The sequence below is a fragment of the Sphaerodactylus townsendi genome, linkage group LG01, assembly GCF_021028975.2.
Source record: "Sphaerodactylus townsendi isolate TG3544 linkage group LG01, MPM_Stown_v2.3, whole genome shotgun sequence".
Classification (NCBI taxonomy): domain Eukaryota; kingdom Metazoa; phylum Chordata; class Lepidosauria; order Squamata; family Sphaerodactylidae; genus Sphaerodactylus; species Sphaerodactylus townsendi.
The window spans coordinates 121,173,183-121,189,439 of NC_059425.1; the positions used below are offsets into that span (position 1 = coordinate 121,173,183).

Here is a 16,257-nt window from a genome sequence, read left to right on the forward strand (position 1 = left end):
ATACACACTGAACAAGGCAAGATCCAACGACAAAGCATACAATCAGACCAATGAAGAATTGTACAATAGTACTTAACCATCCCCCCGGCAGCCAGCTCCAAAGGGCTGACCACCAGTGAGGCAACACATCGTATTTCAGATTAGATACAACATCTTGTAACTCACGAACTTTCATATGAATCAAATGGGAATTATCAGAGAGATTAAAACAACACATATTATGTACATTCTCACAACCTTGGTGATGCAGTAATAACAAATAATCAATAGCGGCACGATTATCTAAAGTCGCTTGACGAAGTTCTTGTTGCTCGGAGGCCAGAGCATGCAGAGCGGTGGAGGTGGAATTAATGGACTTCGCAAGGGCACAGGCCAGCCGGCCAATAGTCTTAGCGTTATAGGTGGCGAGTCCGGGGACTCCCACCAGGGAGGTCGCGAGGGAAACTTACTCGGCTTCGGAAAGAGCGACCGCGTCGCTCCGGCAGGAAGGGTCGAGGGAAAGAGTGGAGCGGCGACGGTGTTTGGGCTCCCGGGGTGGAGCCTGAGGCAGGACAATGGTAAGACGGCTAAGGCAACAAAGAGTTCCGGCAGAAAGGCGAGCGGAAATGTAGTTGAAGGTTCTCTCCCCGCAAGTCCAGAACCAGCCTTTAGGGAGGAGGATGTTCCCATATATGGGGGGAATGTCCTCAACATGCGTGCAGTTCCAGTTGGCCGAGCCGGTGACTGGGCTCGGGCCAGTTCCCTGTCCCGCCACATTAGCAATGCGGGCGCAAGTGTTGGACTCGTGGTTGGTGGCGGTTTGGGTGATGAGAGAGAGCGCCAGCGGGGAGGGTTTGAACAACGGGTCCCCAATCGGCGCTCATGGAGTACCGGATGGACGAGGCGTTCATGAAAGGGCTCAGGCCCGACTCTTCCAGGAAATCTCCAGGGGCCTTGCAGACAGGGAGTAGGCAGGAGCTTAGCAAGCTTCCCACTCCGATATACTGGCCCAGGCAGAAGGATGAGACGTTGGCAACGGCAGCGAACAGCTCCCAGATGTTGACTTGGTTGATCTCCAAAAGGGGGTGACCAAGCGTCACCGGCAAGAGGCAGCAGAGCAGGCAGATGATGGTGACTGCGGAGTTTGCAGTGATGATCGCAAAGATGGCAGCGCAGAGACCCTCGGGTGTCTCGGGGCAGCCTTCCCGTCGCAGCAGCTCTCGAGCCCGGCCGGTCGTTGCCTTGACGTCTCCCCAAGTCATCTGGGTCCTCAAGCTGTTCTGGCGCTGGCGGCGGTTCCGTCGGGGTCGCGGGGCCGGATCTTCCAGGGAGATCCGCTCCATCTCCGGGATCGGGTTGGTTTCCTTCTGGTGCCATTCCATGGGTTGGTTGGACATGGCGAAGCTGGAATCCACTGGGGACCTGCAGGGAGAGGGATTGAAGCATACCCCCTTCCCCAGGTTATGAAGGGGCCGGGCCCCGCCAAGCTTGGTCTTGGCTCAGGTGGGAGTGGGCCTGAGAGCAGGTTCGAATTGTTCAATTTCGATTCTGCAGGGGGGGGGCAGGCCATGGAGGCCCCACCTACTCCCCTTTCTTTAGTTTGTTTGGGCATGGGACAGGGGGTACGAAAGGCAGGCAACTCCCATGTGGAGTTGGCTTCAAAGACGTCATCAGGACGCGTCGAAGCGACGGCCCGAGCCCCTAGAGAGAGGGGGGGCGAGTGGACCGTCAGGGGATTGTGGGTATGCATATCTAATTTGTAGGACAAAAGGACTCTGGGGGTTCGTTCAGAGGAGGGGATGCGTCAGGAGAGCAAGACAATCACACATTTGGAAGTTGGTCTTTGGGACAAAGGACTGGGGGAGGTTCCACCCTGGGGCAGATATACTTACCGTGATCGCAGAGGTTGAGGCAGGCATGGCGTTCAGAATTTGGGGTCGAATTTGAGTATCTTGGGGAAATGCCGCCCGCCGAAACCACTCCTTAAGGGGCGGTTTCGGCTAAGGTGCCAAAATAAGTCAGAAAACCGGAAAACAATATGGGTATCTAGAAGTGATGATGGTGCTCTAAGCCATGATCACTCGAGGCGCCCAAACCGGTTTGTGAGTGAATTTGGTGCGGCGGCATCTTCCTTGCTTTTAACCTGGGGCCTGTCCTGGCAGTGCTGCGGTACCAGGACAGGCCCAGATTTTAATCCAGGGAGGGCCAGTCAGCCAATTGGCCCTCCCGCCTTTGCTGTTTGAAAAAATAGAACAAGTGAGGGAAAGAGAGAGGGTGTTCCAGAGCGAGGGCTCTGGGGCGGAGGTAGGAAACACAGTCAAAGCCGGGGGGTGGGGATCTCAACGTGGCCAGCTGCTATCTGTTCTTCTTCTGGGTAGCGGCCATGGTGGGAGTGGATTTATCCGTCCCAGACCAGAGTCGTCTTTACCTGATTCATGAGATCCCTTCCCCACAAGTTAACATGGATGTCCAAAACGATGGGGCGGACTGTGAGCTGTCGCTCAAGCCCTGGGCTGCGGACCGTGAGCGGGCGGGTGCTTCGTCTCGCAGTCTGCTTCCCCCCCACCCCCCAAATGCGCGGGCAAGCCTCGGTCGGCCACTGATCAGGCCACTCGGCTGCTCTGATGACGGTTACGTCGGCGCCGGTGTCCACAGGTCCCGTGAATGGACACCCTTCTATAGTGAGCTCCAGGTATGGGCGGGAGCTGTCGATGGGCGTTTCTACCGCCGCTACTGTGGTGCCGGCTGTGCCTCGATGGCGATCCGGGCTCGTGGCCTTTATTGAATCGGCGGCAGGCAGCATGTGGGGCAGGAGGATCAGCTGTGCGCAGCTGGTTCCACTGGGCAACTCCTGCGGAATGTTTGTCCACACCTGAATGTGAACGGCTCCTTGGTGTGTAGAGTCAATGACTCCCGGAACGATGAACAGTCCCTGCTCAGCGGCGGAGGCTTTGGGCAAGATCAACCCGACGGCCTCTGGGGGGATGGGATCGCTGTACTGGGTCGGAACAACGAGGATCTCATTGGGAAACTTGAGGGAAAGAGGCTGGGTGCAGGAGAGGGAGATACCGCTGGGAGGAGGTGGCTTGGGTTCGGGCCTTGGTTCTTGGGGCTGATTTAGTATTCTCCTCCTTGGTCCTGGACTGGGGAGAGGCCCGGGTAAGAGTTTCCCGACGGGCACTCGCTTCTCCAGTGGAAGCCCTCCCGGCATCGGGAGCATTTGGTCCGGGGCTTCCCTGGGGGCCTTCGTCTCCCAGGGGAGAACCCCCCTCCGTCGGGGTTGTAAGCCCCCCCACCAGGCGACCTACAATCCCTCCGGAAATGTCCCCGCTTGCCGCAGTTGAAGCACTCGTCTTGGGGCTGTCCCCGGGTGGTGGAGAGGGCTGCGGCTAGGAGGCTGGCCTGATGGGCGGAAGATCCGATATCCTGGCAAGCCTTAAGCATGTCGGCCAGCTCAGGGTTCTTCCCTAAGCCCGTGATCGCCCTGCGGCACTCAGCGGAGGCGTCCTCTTTGGCGAGGCGCATGAGGAGCTCGTGTTGGGCTGCGTCGTTGTCGACTTGCCTCTGCAGGGCCTCCTGGAGCCTGTTCAGGAATTCAGCGTAAGGCTCCTGGGGCTTCTGCCGAACGTTGGAAAAGCTCTGGGTTGGCTGTCCGGCAGCAGACACTCTTACAAACGCCTTGTAGGCGCAGTCAGAGGCAACCATAGAGCTGCGCGGCGGTATAGGCGCCGCCAGAGGCTGCTCCTCTGCTTATGCGTTGTTGGCAGTATTCGCTTTCCCAAACAACAAATTGCGCAGGGTTCAAGAGCATGTGAAAAGTGGTTTTCCAGTCCTCCGGAACCATTATGTGATTCCGCATGACGGCTTCCAGCATGCCTCTCACATAGGGGCTGGTGATCCCCACGTCCCGTATTGCCTTGCGGAGCTCAGTGAGAACGTTATAGCCTATGGGGCGATACTCAACGACCCGTTGGACGGCGCCGTCCTCCCCCACGTGGTCAGTGTAGTGGGCTGGGCAGACGGCGAGGAGGTCGGCATCGTCTTCCGTCAGGGTTTCCTTCCTCTGCAGATCGTGGGTAATACGCTCTGCGAGAGTTTTGAAACTCGTGCCATTACGTGGCATTGACGGAGGTGCGGTGGCTTCAGAAACGGGAGGGGGAAGCGGAGCAGAAGGCGGAGCAAGAGAAGGAGGCGGCCTGGCCACGAGAGCATGAGCGGGAGAGTTTGAATGAGAGGAGGAAGCAAGTGAAACGGGAGTAGGACAGGCATCCTGTTTAGTGGATAGAGAAAATTCCGGGCTTGAAATTGTAGGTGAAAGATCAAAAGGAGGGAGATCCATGGCAAAGACACCATGGACCTGCAGGCTGATGGCGACATAACACTGTCTCCACGTCAGTAGCAGCGACATCGGCGCGCGAGGCTCTCTGTGCAGAGTGCGCCCGATGTTTTCCCAGTCCTTAAGATTGAATGTCCCCCTTTCTGGGTACCATGGACATTGCCTATCAATCTCCTCAACCAATTCGCGCAGCTCCCCTCTCTTTACGGAGACCCTGCCGCGTTTCGCTAGCGCTTTCAGTTCGCTAACGTGCTTGTCAAAAGCCGTGCTTTTACAAGCGCCCGTGCTTACCGGTGGTTCGATCAGATGAGAGAGTGTCCGAGAACGCAGATCCCTGGATGCGCCGATCCAGCGGATGGTCGGTACCGAGGGGGTGGGTCCCTGGATGCGCCGATCCAGCGGACGATCGGTACTGAGAAGCCCTTTCCCAGGCAACGGTAAGTCACGGCGGAGGTTCGAGGATTCCCAGGTTTCGGCACCAGCTTGCAGTCGTACCCACGAGGTCCCAGGGAAGAGACGACACGCGGAGATTTCATCTGGTGCCAGCAAGCAGGAAGTGCAGGATCCCGTGATCCTGGCAAGCAGGAAGTGCAGGATCCCGTGATCCTGGCAACTCTGCCGTGCGCTCGCCCCTCACACCTTTTATTAGGGTTTCAATGGGGGCGTGTAAAAAGGGGTCGGGCAGACGGGAGAACGGGAGAGCGGGAGATCATCATGTGATGCATGATCTCATCGGGCTGCTACGTGCGGGAGGAAGCATCCATGTCTGGGTCTAATCTTCACCTGAGGGCAGGAGCCTTTGTGTCCCCTTGTATGGGACACCTGGTGACCGCGAGTCAGGCAGTTCATGACCCGTGACTCATGGGGGGAGCGGGGGTTGGGGGAGCGTGTGCGCCCGGAAGGCCGTAGCCGGCACCGGCATGCCTGGCGCTCCTTCTACGGTTCTGCCGGGTCCGCGGGCTCACCCCTACATCGAGTACATGTCTAATTTAGCTTGAACTTCATTCAGCGTCTGTCAGTTTCTCCCTGTCCCTCTTCTTCTCCTTTTTTTGGAGCTTTTTCATCTGGGAAGTTCAGAAGGGATGAGAGAAACATTTCAGGAAAATACCTGTTTCTTTAATGCCCTCCCCCAGATATAATTGATTACTTTTCCAAATAAAAAATGGTTGGGTAAGGCAAGGGAGAGACTAAGGCCCAGTCTACACATGCTGCAGAATTAGTCAAGAAATGACTGGAAGCTGGAATCCATCCAGGGTTTTTTTTATCCCTCTGTGGCTAGAAAAATAACTAGCCTAGAACCCATCTGCTTGGTTTGTTTTCTGCTTTCAAGGATTTTGCTTTTAAAATGGCAGGATCCACAAATACCTCCTGTCTGAGGCGGCACAATCCAGTCTGCCACATCATTCTCCTGAATGTGCAGACACCGCTTAAAAGTAAGCCAGGGAGAGACACTTTCTCTCCTATTTTTCTGAGCTGGAAATGGGTCAAATTCAAGCAGGGACAAAAAAGCATGTAAAGCTGCAACATTGTTTCTCGTGTTGTCATCTCACATTAACAAAGAAGCTGTGGGAACATGGTTGGCAACTGATAGTAATTTACAGCAACCTTCAGGATGATGGATTATCTCTGGGAGATTGTAGATGCCAAACCCTACTGTGCGGAGTTGCGCTAAACATAAATTTATTAAGAAAAGTATTTCCATTATCATTTCTTGTCTTCTATGATCAGCATGAAGTCAGACTCTACCTCCATTAAATGGCTTGAATCATTTATTTTGAAAACCCTGTTTAAATAATTTAATATGCTAGAGTGTATAAGCATAATCTGTTATTTTAGAAATTACATTCACAGTTCATGTACATGTTTTATCTGATTTGTAGAGGAAATTAACGAGAAGTATAAAGACGATGATGCTCTTATTAATGAAGAAGCCATTCTGAATGTTATGGAAAATAGTCAGCATTTCCAACCTTCATCTCGGAGAGTAACTAAAACTCCAGTTTTCAGTAAGTACAGTGCAAAGCCATTGCAGCCTTTCCTATAGTCAGAAATTTTACTGTTCACAATGCTGTCTGCTTTACCTTGAATGTTCTACACATTTTTCCTAAACTTAAAAGTTTTGCCAACTTCATACCTCAAAACATACCTCTATTTCTGTTAAGCATGAACATATCTTGTTCTTATACTATGCATTCCCTCCTGCAACTCCTTGTGCATAGAGTGCAGTTAACATTTTCTGATTTTGGAAGCCTTTTTTCCTCTACTTTCTTCTCCACCTGGATTTTAAACCATAGTTTATTGGTAGTTAAAAATCTCTGTATGTGAGGAGGAGAGGAACTTCAATTTGTGTTTGTTCAAATGCCATGGCAAATTGGAGTTCGAATGCTTCCCAGATGGAGTTTTTGATCACATTCGGGACCAAACTACACATTTGTGTTTTTAAAGAGTTGGGTCTAGATTCCCTATTGTCACACAGCAGCTGAAGATAATGGCTTTAGAGAATAAGGAGGAAGTCAAACAGGCTCTCATTTACAGGGGAAGGAAAATGGGAGTATGCAGGTATGATATATGAGGTGAATATGTTTGTGCGTGTCATGGACAGATAACATGTTGTGTGATCTGAATGTAATCATCTCCTGCTACTCCAAAAATCAGTTTTCTGTCAAATATTATTAATACTGTATATAAATAGTCCTGTGCACTCTTTCTTCTCTGACATGAGTGTTAAAATCTTAGTATTCTAGGAGACCTCCTTGATCATAAGGGAAGATCATCATGAGAAATGAGTGATTCTTTCTGTCTACTTCACAGAGCCAGGACTTATAGAGGTTTTTGAGGTCTCTCCTGAATGAGTTGTCCTTTTAGACCTTTCCCCTGTTGTCTCTGGCGACAGGGCTGCTGCTGTTGGAAGCACAGATTTTACACAAGGCTTTTTTTTCTTTCTGCTTTCTAACTGAATCAATCACATTAGGTGCTGAAGTGGAGAAGGTATTTTCTCTAGTTCCTTTCTTAGTTAATGAACAACAATAATAGTGCCACTCAAATTATAGAGGGAAAGCAACTCTGTCAGCAAATTACTCAGTCTCAGTCTGAAGGGCAGTTGCCTTTGGCCAGTACAGTGCCTGAGGGCAACTCTTTTCACATTTTGAAGTAGCTTTCCTGACCTTTTTCTGCTGGGGTTTTCAAGTGGGAGATCAGTATCTCTCAAGTATCATTTGTGCTGTGGCATAACCCTGTTCTTCCACTTATCTGTGGCTTCTACAGTTGTTCCAGAATATGTCAGAGACACCCTGATGTAGAAGATGACCTTGGCCCCCAGAAGGCTCAGCTGAAGTGGCTGATTGTAAGCCCATGGACAGGTCAAGAGGCAGCTGCAATCTATGTGATTGAAAGGATCTTGTTCCATTCATAGCTGCAGCCCAGAGCCAACCCCTTTGTCAGATTCTAGCTAGACCAGGAGTCTGCAACCTGCGGCTCTTTCAGCCATATGCAGCTCTTTCAGCCATGCAGCTCTTTCAGCCATATACTGCAGCTCCACATGGCCTGGAGGTTGGAGGGTAGCATGGGCATGTCCCTCCAGCCCGCCAGAGCAGCACTGGAAGGAAAGGTGAGTTGAGGGGCTGAACCAGAGGCCGCTCCGTGTGTGAGGGTGCCGCTTTTCGCGTCCCCTCCACTCCCCTCTCCTTCCAGCGCTGCTCTGGAGGGCTATAGGGACATGCCCACACTACCCTCCGACCCCAGGAGGTTGGAGGGTAGCGTGGCCGTGTCCCTCCAGAGCAGCTGCCATCCCTCCTCTGCTATCCCTGCAGCTGCCATCCCCCCTCTGCCCAACGGAGCAGGTGACTGCCTTCTCCATTGAGCAGAGGGGGTTTCCCTGCCTGGCGCCGCTGCCTCCCGCAACATGAGAGGTGGCAGCACCAGGCAGGCCACAGCCGCCATCCCCCCTCTGACCCACAGAACAGGCGACTGCCTGCTCCGTCAGGCAGAGGGGGTTTCCCTGCCCGGCGCATCTGCCTCCCAGCGCTGAAAGGAAAGGGGAGTGGAGGGGCCGAACCGGAGGCAGCTCCATAGATCTTCAGGGCTGTGGAAAATGCGTCCAAATGACTCTTTGGGTGGTAAAGGTTGCTGACCCCTGAGCTAGGCCCTATTGTTATTTTGTAGGGGTAAACAATATAGGGTCACACAACCCCATGACTGTTCAAGGTTTTGCCCTTAAGTGGTATCTCCCACAGGAACTCCCCATATAGACTTGTAGATTTGAGCTACCTTGGGCCAAAATAGCCTCTTTCTGATTTAAACCAAGAAGTGGGAGCAGACATTGTTACTATTTAACTTCCTTCTCACAGATTATTCCAATATAATTTAAAATGCTGGAACTGCAGCTAAATTAAATGCAATTAAACCAAGGATGATTAGTGAAGCTTTCCAGGGTTGCCCCTTCAGGTCTCAATATTCCCTTTCCTGTAATGTTTGATCAGAAGCTAAGAAAAGGAATACTCAGGTTCTACAAAGATATTATTAATATCAGCAGAATGTTATGGAAGTAGTTAGGTATGCCTGTATTTCAAAAGCTTAAGGATGAAGATGATCAGTGTATTTATTCTGCAGAAAAGAAGAATGAATTGTGCTTCTCAAAGCACACAAAGCCATTCCTTTGACTGTAGGAGCATCTTCAGCTGACTCTCTTTTTCAAGAAAGAGCATCAGTCCTTTTTATCTAGAGAGCTCTTAGCTGAAATTCCCTCAGAATTGAAACATGTTGTCAGGAGTGAGAAAGTTGGCTGATACAGCTGCCTTTTATGGCAGCTTTTTGAATTCCAAACCTGAGACCAAAGTCCCATGGTAGAGGTATAAAACTCTTTGAACTAAATGGGAGAATGTTGTCCACTTTCAAAACAAGAAAAAAACTTTCATTGAAATCTATTTTTTTTTCTGTTGGAATCTCAAAGCATTAATCCAATCCATAATTTTATGTACAATGTTTCTAGTAGTTTTCGTTTCATCTCAGCGGCCAGAGAAATCAGACACCTCTCCCTGAAAAACCGTGTTTGTGAACTCTTAAGATGAAAAAACACAAAACAAATCCAAACTTAAAACTGACAAGGTACATACCTGAATTTATTCTTGTGTTTACTGCAGTGGACAGTAGTGCTGATCAAGCCATGATGCATCTCTTGGCTGGTTTGGAGGATGAAGGCTATGAAATTGGAGAGCAAAGAACTTTATTGCAAAAATTTTCTCCTGGAAGCTGTAGGAATCTACACAACAGTGATGATGAAGAAAATGAGCCACAAATTGAAAAGGAAGAAATGGAGCTCAGTTTGCTAATGTCCCAACGATGGGACAACAACATTAGTGATGCCAGTGAAAAAAGAAGGTATACCTTTTGTTTGTTGCAATATCACCTTTATTTGTTGAATTATGTGCAATTGAACTACCCATATTTTGAAGAGAAATCCATCTGGAGGGACAGATTTAAGCATTCAATGAGGATAGGAATCTTAGGATTGAAAACATCAGTTATATGAATCTAGTTGCTTCAGACAAGTAGTTCAGTGAAAAAATCCAAAAGCTAGTAACTAATGTGACCTTCATTAGAGCAGGATAGATTCTTTTTACGTCTGTGGAGGCGATGCTAGAATCCTTTCCATCAGCATTTATTGCTCTACGGGTGGCACATTTGCTAAATGGGTGTGTGTTGGCAAAGAATGCCAGTGACAATGCATTATATATAAGGGAAAGATAGCTTGCAAAAAGATAGCTGATAAGGGAAAGATAGCTTGCAAAAAAGTACACATGAGCATCAACATCTCCTTCGGGGTGGGCGGTTTATAAATTTTATATATATACACACACACACACACACACACAAACATCTCTAAACTTTACTTGGAGATTGGCAAACATGAATTTGGATCTACTGGGGCATTTTCATGGGCAGAGGATTCCTAGCTATGGCGCATGGCTAGCTTACCCTTTCTTTCTGCAGCACAAAATGTTCTCCAAAGTACAACATTTCAGGAGGCATTGGAAGCTGTAGTGGGAGGGGGCTACAGTGGATTGCCAAAAAATTGTGTGTTCTAGATTAAATTAAGCCTGAACTACCCCTAGAAGCTAAAATGACTAAACTGAGGCTGTTGTACTCTGGTCACTTAATGAGAAGACAAGAGTCACTGGAAAAGACAATAATACTAGGGAAGGTTGAAGGCAGCAGGAAAAGAGGAAGACCCAACGTGAAATGATTTGACACTATAATGGAAGCCATGGCCCTTATTTACAAGACCTGAGCAAAGCTGTTAATTATAGGATGTCTGAAGGACATTGATTCATAAGGTCGCCATGAGTTGGAAACAACTTGATGGCACTTACCACACATGTGATTTGTGTGGTAAACATTCAGCATAGCATTAAAAACTTTAGTATTTCCAAGCGAACCCTATATTTCTGCATAGTAAAAGGGCATAATACATATGAGGGGACAGCAAATTACTATTGGAAAAGCTGATTTGGGGAATGGCAAAGGAACTTTTGGCTCGCCAAAATATTTTGTATGCCTAAAATAAGTTTTACTTTTAGGTCAGTTGGCAGAAGTAAGAATCAGAGCTCAACAGAAGACAGCTCTTCAGAAGATGAGATGGATTGGAGTAGTAATGATTTGCTTTTGGCAAGTCTGTCTATACCTCAGTTAGATGGTACAGCAGATGAAAATAGTGGTAAGATTTTTTAAAACCTTTGGAATTTCATTTCCTCCATGATACAGTGATGTGTGTAAGCTCACATTTATTCTGTATGAATGTTCATGTGTATTTCTATACTTCTCTTATTATAGTCCTGGCTGTATTTACCTGTGTCATTTCCTCTTCATCCTAGTATCATTATTTGGCCCCAGAGGCGTACGGCCTATAGGGCCATGGGGTCACCCATGTCCCCGGGCGCATGCCTTTTGGTTATGTGGGGAGGCACCAGATGCTCCCCCACATGATCAAAAGGCGTGCCCACAGTTGAACGCCACAGAGTCCTGCCCCCTGCCTCCCTGCCTGCGGGAAGAGGTCAGGGCTCTGAGACGGGTGGCTGTGGTGCCTGCTGCCACCGAGCCCCACCCCATTCGGCCTCCATGCAGGTCTCCCGAGGCCCTACTGGCCTGCACGGAGGCCAGGACTTGGCCTGCATGGGGGCAGGACTCGGTGGTGGGCGGCCCCTGAGCCCCGGCCACCATGCAGGCGTACCCAGGCCCTCTGCAGTCCCTGCCAGGGGTGGAGGAGTGGGGCTCGACGGCGGCCACCCCGAGCCCCAGCCCTGGCCTCCATGCAAGCCTCCCCAGGCTCTGCTGGCCTGCTTGGAGGCCAGGTGTGGGGCTTGGTCTGCACGGAGGTCTGGGGATGAGGCTCACCGGCGGGTTGTCTCCAGGTGCTATTCCCCCCCAATACACCTCTGTTTGGCCCGATGCTTTTTTAAAATGGTTAGTGTCCTATTTAATATCTGAGAAAAACAAAAAATAATTTGCTATATCTGTTCTGTTTTAGACAATCCTTTGAATGATGAAAGTTCTCGAACGCACACATCTGTAATTGCAGCAAGCAAAACCTCTGTAAAGACTTCGATTTTTCACAAAGATGATGCTACTCTGGAACCCCCATCTTCAGCTAAGATTACCTTTCAGTGTAAACACACAAGTGCCCTTTCTTCTCATGTTTTGAACAGTGATGACTTGGAAGGACTTTCTCAACCAAACAAGAGGGACATAAGAACTGATTTTTCAATCAGTTCTTTTACGAAAGAAAGCACTTACAATGTAAAATACTCAAAACCCTTCAACAGTATCCTCCATTCTGAGAATTTACACAAGGAAAGTAATAAAAGTGAAGCACTCCAAGCTTTGTGTGAAACCACTTATGAGGAACTCTCCTCAGCAAGCAGACACTTGCCTAGCAGGAAGTACACTGGCATCAGGAAGGCTACAAAGGACATCTCTCTACCTGTGAACCACCAAATTGATAAAGGTGGTTTGGTTGAAAATTCTGAATTTTCAGATTTGGTCCATTCCAGAAATAAAACATCACCTGAAGCAAATATAAATGTTGGTAGCACAACTATAAATAGCCCTTTTTCTGCACCAGAAAATTGTGATTTAGTGTCTTGCTCAGAGGTTAATAGAACCATTATTCATTCAGCTGTAAGTGATTGTGATGAAGACAGCCTTAATAACCTTAAAATTAGATATGAAGAATTTCAGGAACATAAAGCAGAAAAAAACAACCTTAGCCAACAAACACCACATTACATGTTCTTTCCTAGTGTTGTTCTTTCTAATTGTCTCAGCCAGCCACAGAGGTTAGGTCCTGTGACATATAAGTTGTCCCAAGGCAAAAAGCAAACTAAGTTAAAACTAAATAAGAAGAAATTGAGTCTTAGCAATCAACAGGAGTCTGCGGTTCTCAATGCATCCACAATAGAGAGCTGCTATATACAAGGTAATGCTAATAATGATATTCCTGATACATACAGCCTGCTACCAAATGATATTCAAGTTCCTCAAAGTGCTTTTGTAAACAAAATGTCTATAGATTCTAGCAGCTGTATTGACTGCCATTCTGGAGCTGAAATTCAAGAATCTGAACAATCGTTTGGGATATGTGGAAATAAATACACGCTACGTGCTAAACGTAAAATAAATTATGAGACTGAAGACAGTGAATCTAGCTTTGGCATGCAAAGTTCAAAAATTAGCCTACCTCATTGCATAGAAAATGATGACAGTGTTGATGGGTCTAAAAAGTCTCAAAAACGAAGAAAACTTTCTAAAAAATTTCCACCTGTTATTATAAAATATATAATTATTAATAGATTTAGAGGGAGAAAAAATATGCTTGTTAAACTTGGGAAAATAGATTCTAGTGAGGAGCAAGTTATACTTACAGAAGAAAAGATGAACCTATATAAAAAACTTGCACCTTTAAAAGACTTTTGGCCAAAAGTTCCTGATTCTCCTGCAACCAAATATCCTATTTATCCATTAATGCCAAAGAAAAATCACAAGAGGAAAGCAAAATGTAAGTCTGCCAAGAAGAAGATTGGGAAACTACAAAATATTAATAATACAAATATTAAAAAAAAACGATATTTCAGAAAAAAAACACATGCTTTTCTTTCTCCCCCTCTTCCATCATATAGTGCTGAAGCTGAAGATTGTGATTTGAATTACAGTGATGTTATGTCTAAACTAGGTTTTCTCTCCGAAAGAAGTGCAAGCCCAGTTCATGTATCTCCACCTCGCTGCTGGTCTCCCACTGATCCAAATGCAGAAGAAGTTATGACTAGTCTAGAAAAAGAAACTTTGGTGTTTAAAAATGCTAATGTTTACAGTAATAAGACTGTTATTCCTGTGCATAGAAGACATAGCCAGCCAAAAACTCAGGTTAAGAAATGTAAAAAGCAATTTACTGGTGCTACTGTTCGGACTAATACAAAGAACAAGAGCAGTCTAATTAATAAAGCAGGAAACGAAATTAAGAAGAAGCCTAGAGCAAAACTGAAACAAAAAATAGAAAAAGTCTCCAAGTCCATAACAGCTACAGATGAAAAAAATAATCCTCCAGAAGCAGAAGTTAACCTTGTATTGAAGCAACATGATTTACCTGAAAACATACAGAGCTTGGGAAACTTCCAGCCACTTTTCCCACAGAAAGATATGCTACCCACTGGCTATTCAACAGGACATCTGCCATCAGCCCCACTCTCACTGACACCTAATGCTCAAGGAAATCCACTGATTTATTTCCATGCACTGTTGGAAAATGAAAAACCTATAGGGTGCCAAGGTTCCCCTCTCACACCAGAAAACTTTCATCCAGCTGTAGCTTCTGTTGTGTCTGGAAGGGAGAAAGCCAAGATAAACTTCCAAAGATCAAATAGTCAAAGTGGTATATTTAGAACAAAGGAGACCACCTTAGTTCAACATAATGTGTTTGACCAGTCTAACCACATATCTCAGGTAGCACGGAATGTATTCAATTCTAAAGACATGTCTAACAGAGCAGATGAGATTACAAATACACAAAGCAGGTTTTTATGTTCTGCTGGTAAAGCAATCGAAAATGTCAGTACTTCAGACACAATAAAGACTGATCAGATTCATTCTAGTAATTTTTTGCACTGCAAGGATAGTCAGCAGCAGGTGGTTTACCTTCCAGAAGCAACGAAACATTCTGATCATATTTCTCCATTTTTAAAAACTTCAGAGGAAAGCCATGGTCCTTTTCAGTTGCCAAAAAAATGTTTTTTAGCGTCTTTGAGAAATCCAGTTAACAAATTAGGATGGGAGCAGAAGCAGAGAGGATTCATTTTGGATATGTCACATTTTAACCCTGACAACATAAAACAGCATGCGCTATCAGAAACACTGTCTCAAACCCAAATGGATTCCCAAGGCAAAAATAAGACTCTAGTGGCTCCCTCTGCATTTGGTGAAGGACATTCTGGTTTAGCTGTTCTAAAGGAATTGCTCCAAAAGAGGCAGCAAAAAGCACTTATTCACAGCATGCATGAACAAATGTCAGTGAAACCTCAGCATACTAGTGGTGCTTCTTATCCCCTTGTTCAAAATAAATTAATCAAAAGATCACGTTCAGTCATAACACCAAGAAAACCTCGAGCTCCTAAAGATAAGAAGTCTAAAGAAAAACCACTCAAGCTTCTAAAAGAGCCTGTGAAGCAGCATAACAGTAGTAAAAATGGCCATATTGTATCTGATAGTCCTGTTTTTTATTCAGACCCAGGTTTTGAGAGCTGTTACTCACTTGAAGATAGTTTATCACCTGATCATAATTATAACTTTGATATTAATACCATAGGGCAGACTGGGTTTTGTAGTTTATATTCTGCAAGTCAGTTTGTTCCAGCAGATCAAAATCTGCCACAGAAATTTCTGAGTGATGCTTCTCAGGATCTTTTCCAAGGACAGATGACAGAAACTGAATTTTTGAATCATAGTAGCAAAATGTCTAAAGAAGAAAATCATTATTCAGATCCAACAACATGGCTAAGATCTGGTCCACTAAGTCCTCACATGTTTGATAAAAGGCTTTTGGATAACAATGAAAATCATCTCCATAGTGCATGGAAAAATAATGTTCTTCCATCAGCATCTCAGCCTAGTTCACCAGTAGATATACAGCGGACAGAAATATGCCAGAAGGAACAATTCCATTTGGACAGAAATACTGTGAAAAAAGGGATTTTTCTTAATCTTTCATCACCAAATAGTGATTGGAGTCAAAGCCACTTTAGAAAAGAAGCTGCTTTTGAATCAGGTCAGCCACTGGACTCTGTTAGCATCTCTTTTTCTTCTATATTATCTTCACCAGATGGTGAACTTATGGATGCAGCTTCTGAAGATTTAGAATTGTATATTTCAAGAAATAATGGGTTCATACCAACCCCCGACAGTTCACCAAGTTCTACAACTTCACCTTCACAGTCAAAAAATGGAAGTTCTCGTGCTGCGCACATCCTTAAACCTCTAATGTCACCTCCAAGTCGTGAAGAAATCATGTCAACGTTAGTGGATCATGATCTAGCAGAAACAATATATCAAGAACCATTTTGCAGCAATCCTTGTGATGCACCAGAAAAGCCCAGGTAATGTGGCTATGGAGGGGTTTTATTAGTCTTCCAGTATTTATTGTATATCTGATGCCGAACCTGGGGATCTGGACATAGATTGAAAAACCCACACACTTGTGGCCAGATACAGAGGTGACAAGAAAACAGGAGAAAGTATAGAACAGTTGCTGCCACGCAGGGGCAGAGCGAGGGAAAACTGTTCCCGGGGCATATGTTAGCTCTGCTGCGGTGGTGCCCACCCCCGCCACAGCCTAGCCATGCATCCACTGCGGCTCCACCTGGCGCATCGTGCACCCCCCGCCCCATTGGCGCTATGCCACT

General features: G+C 46.8%; 1 protein-coding gene across 1 annotated transcript in view; it reads left to right on the plus strand.

The window, feature by feature from the left end:
* Positions 1 to 16,257, plus strand: part of REV3L (REV3 like, DNA directed polymerase zeta catalytic subunit) — a 96,029-nt gene that overhangs the window by 37,200 nt on the left and 42,572 nt on the right. Inside the window, exons 10-13 of the mRNA XM_048492641.1 lie at positions 6,196 to 6,321; positions 9,454 to 9,691; positions 10,891 to 11,027; positions 11,838 to 15,951. Coding sequence (XP_048348598.1) covers positions 6,196 to 6,321; positions 9,454 to 9,691; positions 10,891 to 11,027; positions 11,838 to 15,951 — 4,615 coding nt within the window. The remainder of the gene's footprint in view (positions 1 to 6,195; positions 6,322 to 9,453; positions 9,692 to 10,890; positions 11,028 to 11,837; positions 15,952 to 16,257) is intronic.